Genomic DNA, 7,889 nt, shown 5'->3' with positions numbered 1-7,889 from the left:
TCGCCCCAATTATGTTTCTAGGTTTGTCAGGACCATACCCGTGCTCGTGGGTTTCACCGAAGTGGTAAACGTCTCAGACCTGCATCACTTCGGGCTTTCCTCCTACATTAAGCCGTGATATAACTGGAATACTGTTAAAAGCGGCGTTAAACCCAATTCACTCACTCACTCACTCTTGACTGTATGAAAATGCGTCCAATTTTTGTCACTTACTCTGGAGCAACATACAGGAAAACTATATGATGCTTATTAATATTATCGGCATTTTCACACTGTAATAATGTGAACACCGAGATTAATGTTGATCCTACAAGAATGGAGAAAGAAAATAGTTTGCCATCACAAGCTGTTCCACTGTTCACAAAAGGCCAGTGATAAGTATCCGAAATATATAAATAGGAAAGTAGAAGACTAGTATGCTGTTCAAAATGCATAATCAGCACTATCACAGGCGCTACTTTATAAGCATCAAACAATAATGTGTCATTTGATTGGAATTTCCGAATCATTTACTCATTATTGTATTTAATATTAGAACAGGTAATGTGTTAATGTGACTCCAACTGTATTATTACTTCGTCAAAACATTAACGTTAAGTACACTTCGTCTTCTCCCTGTGCTACCTACATGAAGCTGCCAAACAATGCCAAACGTTTCATTTTCCAGTAATAGATATTTGAAACGGTGACCCCAACTGTATTATTACTTCGTCAAAACATGTTAACAACGTGTATAGAGAAGTCAACGTTTCTAGCTTCCATTGCAGACACTATTGAAAAACATAACAAGTATGACATGCCATGTACCAAGTCCACGAGATTTACCAGCTTTGTCGGGCCATTTACCTGTTTCTTCACATGTGCACGTGCTCCCTGGTGTCTGAAAAATGAAGGCATATATTATAAATACCTCCAACATGAACGTGTGCGATAGGTTAAAAACAAGTCTAAATACTTCAAACATAATGTATTGATCCAGATATGACAACATAATTTGAAAGACTAATAATTGTAAACAATATAAGGTGCAGTATTTAGTTGACAGTATCAGTGTCAAATGATAATTACCAGCAGACTAATTGTAACATTAACATCTGAGTAGAGTGGCCGTGTGCCAGAGTCCGTGGCCCGCACCGATACAGCAACCTGGCTACTGCTACTGTTTACCAGAGGAGCGACTACAGAGAGAACACCGGTGACGCCGTCCACAGCGAAGTGGGAGTCCAGACCACGAGGGTAGGTCCGGCTGATGCTGTACCTCACTAGACCATTGACCCCTACATCAGCGTCTGTGGCCTGTGGCGAATAAGGTTAACATATCTATAATGGTGTTATGACGCATAAATTTCCTTATCATGTCACCTGCAGAAGACATCAGATTTAATATATACTAAACATGATTTTAAAATTGATATTGTTTTAATTTGTTCTATTTGTCAGTGAGAAACAATCAATAATAATTCCTCAACACTCAGGAAAACAGTTATATTATCAAATCATACTTGTATTCATAGTCTCTTGTTAACGTGGTTTCAGGGAAGCTTCTTTCACAAAAGGTAGGTAAGTCAGTAAAATCACTAAATATTGTAAACGAATGCGTTGTTTTGTTGCCGTCTGATTGCAAAATAATGGATTTTAAGTTTGTGAGCACGTTGGCAAAAGTGGTAACTTTGTTAGGTGAAGCATCAGCAATGTTACATGAACAATTTGTTTTCGCTGGATGTATCTAGAGAAAAACCTAGTTTGATCCAAACTACAAAAGAACAAGTAACAATAGCCTGTATTTGGTTAACTCACACTCACAGAAATGGGTCTTCTAAAGCTGCTTTTGTTGTATTTCAAACACATCATAATCTATGAATACCGGTGGCCTGTCGTTGGCAGCCGTGATGTTGACAGTGATATTAGCAGTGCACTTCCTCCCACCAGGATCTGTGGCCTCCACGGTGAGATAGTACTGAGTCATAATTTCCCTGTCTAGCCGGTCAGAGGCCACAGTCACCACACCAGAGGAACAGATATGTATACTCAGATCAATTGTGCTGCCCTCCTTGCTGATCTGTTTCTTTACACATATGAGAATTTCTGCCCGGATTTGTTAAATCAAAACATGGGAATTTGGTCAAGAAGTTCATCTGTAGATTCAGGTTGACTGATGATCTGATAGGATATAATAATAGCCACAGAGTCAGTTCTCTTAAACCAATTTAACCACCTCGACTAAAATTGAAAGAGACCAAATTGCCTCACATGTTTCATATTTCAGAGTGAAGTAAAGATATAGAGTGATAAAAAATATTCACAACCATGTGTGACCATTGTGATGACTACATATGACAGCAGCACCAGCATTTGGATCTACATGTCACAACAGTTAAAGGACAATCGAGCGTGGTCTTTCCACAAAGGTTGATATTTTAGCTAAACACAGAGCGACTTGACCTGGAGACATTAAAATGATTTCATCTTTCAACAAATCACCTTCCATATTGATACTCTTTTGCCAACGACGATGGAGGGATTTTATCCCAGTTTCGTGTAAGGCCCTCTCTTGGCTGTCCAAAAAGGTTCCCACAGCTGCTTTGACGTCATCGTTCGAGTCGAAATGGCTTCTGATGAGAGCAATCTTCATGTTTTGGAAAAGATGGAAGTCTGACAGAACCAGATCAGGAGAATGAGTCGGGTGCAGAGTCCACACTCGTTGATTGTAGCCATGGCAATGGCTGATTTGTGTAATGGCGTATTGTCCTGATGTAAGAGCTTTCTGAGCTTCCCACGTCTCGTAGTCTCAATTTCATCCCGCAATAGCCTCAAATGTGCAGCATCATATGTTCCATTTGGTACTATTGTCTAGCCTTTTAGAAGACTGTCCACCATTGTGCCACCTTCAGTTTCCCAGAACATGGAGGCCAGAACGTTTCTAGTTGATAGTAGAGTCTTTGCCTTCTTTGTTGGTGGTGATGCTTCTCCTGTTTTGATTATTGTTTGAACTCAGGCTTCATCCATAGTCACACATCGTTGCAAGAGCCTTTCTGGATCAGCTTCAAACGGCTAGATTATCACGATACATGTTTGCCTGGTGCGTTTTTATGGCCCTTGTTCCATGTTTTTTCAACTTAGTGCATACTGCCTTAAATGGGGACACGTTTTCGCAGAACCAACTGAAGTTACATAAATGAAAGTTTGAGATGCTTGTCAAAAACTGTCCCGTCAATTATTTGTTTTCAGATTCATAGCCCTTTATCCATGTTATTTAACTTGGTTCATAACGTGTGCAATGGAAACAAGTCTTCTCAGAAACTACTGAAGTTAGCTTATCTAAGAGATTCCTCTCAAGACTGGGTTATTTTTTCCAGAGAAGGGGCCTTTTGTGTGTATTAATTTCACATTTAATCAATTTTTCTGATGAAATAAAAGTCTCTTTTTACGTCTTTATAGAACTTTTTTATAGTTTATATTCAACTAAAGCTCTAATTATAATGTGCCTCTTGGCGGGGGATAGTGATGACGCTGTTTTCTTGTTTATCAGATGTCGGAAGCTTTGGAACCCTACGAGCTGATACTTTCTTCGTTGCCAAAGTTTCTGTGATCCTGATGGAATGTACTCTCCCATCACCAGTCATAACCCTATCATGGTTTCTCTGAGATCATATCTGGTCTTACTTACGTCACAGTCATTCCATGACTGGTGGTGTCTTCAAGCTCTGCTGACCACCTATTTAGGGTGGCATAGGAAGGGGCATCCTCCCCTCGTGTTGTACTCTTATCTTCGTGGATGGCTTTTGCTGTTAAGCTCATTTTCTGCAAGCACTTGACTTTGACCGTTCCTCAAGTTCTTCCATTTTCCAATGGTCACAAACCAATGCCTATTTTGCTGACTTGATAACAGTGAAACAATTTGATTTAGGTTTTTGTCGATATAACTCTATGACATCATGTAGTGTTCACTATTTTGTGAGGCTCAGAACTTCTTAGTTATCCTTCATATGGATATTCAAATGATATCGATACGACCCTTACTCAAGAGTTGTTTTATCAGGGTTACATCATTGAAGACCTCAGTAAGGCTCGCGTTTGTGCGAACATCTGACATCGTAACTGTTTCATAGTGATTCAAAAACATCTCTCTATAATATATATTTCTTATAATTATGGATATGGTCTTATTGCTTATATTTAAAAACCTACACATTTCACTGCACAGCTTTGTCTACTCAACCACAAAGGTGGAAAAGTGCTGCGCCGATTGTCAGGTAAGCCGCATATGTAGACACAACCTAACAAGACTGCATTAAACTGGGATTATCAGTTAGTTTGTGCATGGATGGGCTGTTTCTTAATGATAATAGATTGTTATTTCACTATTCCGAAATTGATGTTAAAGAAAACACAATGGGAGTGCTTACATTCCGTAGGCACCTTTTAGTGTATATGTGAAATTTCTTAAGTTTGGCTGATCGTCGTCTACAGCCTGACAAGCAGTAAGATTCTAAGAAAACACACATGTACCTGTCTATCATTGTTATATTTATTCATTTGAAGTGGAAGTCTATATGAAACTACGGGACCCATGTTGCACAGTGGTCTCACTCTGCAGTTGTTTTCCCATCTGATCATGGGCTCGACTCCTATATTGAAACGCCCATTATGAATGTTGGTCTGTCAGCAACGTACCGTGGTCGTGGTGGTACGTTTTTGTCCTTGTGTTTGTTATTTAGCATAATGCTCAGCAATATTCCAACTGTATGACAGAGGTACTTAACTAACGGTCGATAGGCCAGAAAAAAACAGCGTTTGCTACCATGACACAACGTCCCAAACCGTCGGGGTACGGAGTCACGCTGTAAACCAAGTCACAAAGTTTGACCATCCGATTTTGGTCACAACAAAGAGACACTGTTGGCTACCTGCGCCAACGAATGGGACACAGGGGTCAAAACAATCGGGCTGATCAACATCAACTCACACACTGATATATATAACAAATACTATCAAATGATTGTTATAGATACGTGACAGTGATGACAGATGTGGAAACTCTGGTATTCTCCTGCACTGTGGCGACGTATTCTGACTTGATAAAGTAGGGACTGTTGTCAGTCTGATTTTTTACATTGAGCTGAATGGTAGTTGATGCACTGTTTCTCTCTGGCGTGGACGTTTTGGTGGCCGACACCTGAACATTTACAGCTAAAAAGGCTTACATGCATGTGATTTGAGATGTTTAATTTACATATCATATAAATAATCAGCAGATGGTAATCGATTGTTCAACACATCATTGTCAGGACCCAGGACCAATTCGGCACATGTGAATGTCATCTGTTCGCAATATAGTGTATGGCGACCACTAGAGTCCAAAGCCAACTGTCATCGTCGTCCAATGGAAGCAATCAGATCCCGAATTGTGGTCTGAGGAGTGTTCACTCACTCTGCCTACAGTGCTTGTGCCAACTTCAGAGGTTCCGCAGTTGTTGAATGCCATATTAAACAAGCACCAAGCAGTGTATTTTCAATTTTTTAAAAACCAAATGGCATTACATGGAAGCGCAGTATTTTAATAGATATACATAATTTACCGGACAGACAATTTCAAGTCCACGTGTTGTTCTTTTTCTGATTTTCTAGTGCCTAATATTCTATGTCCGTCTTGTGCGTTTATGCAGGCTAATACACGTCGTCATACTGATGTCGTCATTCTCCTGATGACGTCATGGGGGATTCTGCGCCATTTCTCCAAAAGAGCTTGTTCCCTGTGGCTGTCCACGTTAGAATGGTGATACCACCGTTTGAAGAACCTCGTCTCGATACCTTTGTGCATTTGGGTTACCATTTATCACTACTATCGCGTTTTCTGATCAAGAGTACTTGAACCATTGATAGTGACCAGACAATCCAGAGACACATTAACACTTACTGATTTCTTAACGAAATCGCTATCTTAATTTTGAATTTCGTCAGCTGCGTACAAGTGCTTAGAATCTGCTGCTTCTAACAAGGAAAGGGAAACACTTAAGAAATATGTTCTTTTTGCAAAACCGTCGGGTATAGGGGCGTGTTTAATTTCTCGGCCGAAATATTTCTGAGCATATTACATAAATGCTACTATTTATTAAAAATAACTGGCTTGTTAGAGCGCCTTTCGGCTTTATATATTATGCTCTTTTGCTGCCAAAGCATATTATTAAAAGATGAATGTATTATTGGCAAGAGGTCTCCATGCAAACACGCCTTCCTTTGCAAAAGGTTAGAAACTGATTGTTGTGAAGCCTACCTCCCCTATGCGATGGAGCAGTTGCTGTAGAGGCCAGACTCAGCGAGCTGCCGACCTGTAAATATGAAAGCACATCCTCCATCAGCAGAGGTGTTTTCATGAACATTTCTCGATCACATATTATTAAGAGGAAAATTCTAAAAATTTCAAAAGTCATTGAAACGCACTCGAGATAAAGAGATTTGAGGGAGCTCCAATCCTGCATACATGAAGGTACATCGTTAGTAGATATAAGTGGAACATGTACATCATTAGTCTCGGTCACTTTTAATGAAATCATGTTTAACTGAGAGTTACATGTTAAAACTTCATGAAACCGCCTGTTTGGATCTAAATTTGAATAACAGTAACCTACCACCACGTTATCGTGACGGCTATTGTAGCTGTGTTTCGATTACCCTTTCCCCTTCAGATTGTTGTGTACCATAACACAGATACATTCGGCTAAGGGATATTTTATACCCATTGTATTTCCCGTTACCAATGTAATACAACAATCTAACCATTAATTAAATCGGTGGCGATAACAATCTGTAAGTTATGTCTGCACGTGAATCGAACTCGGACATGATACAAGCCGATGACCTCAAACTTTTCCGGGAACTTGGTCCATAAAAAAGGAATAACTCATGAATATTAATGACCCCAGGATCTAGTTTTGAGTGTTCGTAGAAGTGAGTTCTGCTGTAGTTTCTACGCATTTGTATTTTCTAACCAAATTGAAAGTCGCGTATTTTAAATAGACAAAATATCGTAGTTCGTAATACATGTTTATTTATGTCGTACAAGTGCGTTCAGTTTCGAAAGTGGGTCCACCTCGATTTTTCGATAGGCAAGCGGAGTTTGCTCACGATAATGCGGTTTCGCCCCAAGTACCAACGCACATCCTTTGGTAACTTGTCTAAATGAGACATAATTACCTTTGAACAATTCAGAGAAACACTGACGAAGGCTTCTTATTCAGGTGGTGCGTGATCTGCACCTGTTGTAGATTGTTGGCTGTGGATAGATGTGGGGGACTTTTATGGTACTCTCACTGTGTGTTTTAGTCAAGGCTTTTTCCAGAGGTGAGGTCTTTTATTTTGAACAATTGAAGATAACAGAAACTACCACACAAAAATGAATGGAAATGTATTTCTGGGTCATGGACAAACTCCGCCCCTAGTACCCTGTCTGTAATTGTACCCTGCCCCACACTGAAGTGTTCCAACAACCAACAGACATATTGCAAAAATACTGTTGTGACTGCTAACGAGAGCAAGCCAGAGTTAAATGACATCACAACGACAATAAATTAGGGCCAGTGACTAAGTGAATACGGTTGATAGTTGCAAGAGTCCAAAATCATCTTGGGCCAGATCGCAAACTCCACCTTCAAACTGCGCGTTTAGGAGTCCGTTTGGAGATCAGGTAACGAATCGACATGGGAAAAGCTGTGTGTGTCGATGAAAAAGATCCAGCCTTCATATCTCCAGATGGCCTCAAACACCAATATTGTATCTATCGCTATAGCAGCGAATCAAATGAAATGATTACCCACATATCATTCCACATCCATCCCACCACTGGTGTTATATTGCCAATTCAATGTGTTATCACAGTTTGCTTTTGAGGG

At 40.0% G+C, this 7,889-nt stretch overlaps 1 protein-coding gene across 1 annotated transcript; it reads right to left on the bottom strand.

The window, feature by feature from the left end:
• Positions 1 to 736: 736 nt before the first annotated feature.
• LOC124146339 (cadherin EGF LAG seven-pass G-type receptor 3-like) lies at positions 737 to 1,902 on the bottom strand. Its single transcript, XM_046516584.2, has 3 exons — positions 1,804 to 1,902; positions 1,069 to 1,296; positions 737 to 880 (listed from the first exon to the last, which is right to left on the bottom strand). The coding sequence occupies exons 1-3, from the start codon at positions 1,849 to 1,851 to the stop codon at positions 752 to 754; spliced, it is 405 nt and encodes a 134-aa protein (XP_046372540.2). The 5' UTR covers positions 1,852 to 1,902; the 3' UTR covers positions 737 to 751.
• Between the last annotated feature and the right edge of the window lie 5,987 nt (positions 1,903 to 7,889).

Source organism: Haliotis rufescens, unplaced genomic scaffold (genome assembly GCF_023055435.1).
Source record: "Haliotis rufescens isolate VD_foot unplaced genomic scaffold, xgHalRufe1.0.p SCAF_11, whole genome shotgun sequence".
Taxonomy (NCBI): Eukaryota; Metazoa; Mollusca; class Gastropoda; order Lepetellida; family Haliotidae; genus Haliotis; species Haliotis rufescens.
The sequence above is the reverse complement of the archived record's forward strand: the minus strand, read 5'-3'. Positions and strand labels throughout refer to the sequence as shown.

Bases quoted from the DNA above. Each gene is read 5' to 3' on its own strand.
- LOC124146339 (XM_046516584.2), bottom strand. From the start codon at position 1,851: ATGATGTGTTTGAAATACAACAAAAGCAGCTTTAGAAGACCCATTTCT. The intron at 1,297-1,803 runs GTGAGTGTGAGT...TATTCGCCACAG, and splicing joins GCTTTAGAAGACCCATTTCT to GCCACAGACGCTGATGTAGG. The intron at 881-1,068 runs GTAATTATCATT...TTCATTTTTCAG, and splicing joins ATGTTACAATTAGTCTGCTG to ACACCAGGGAGCACGTGCAC.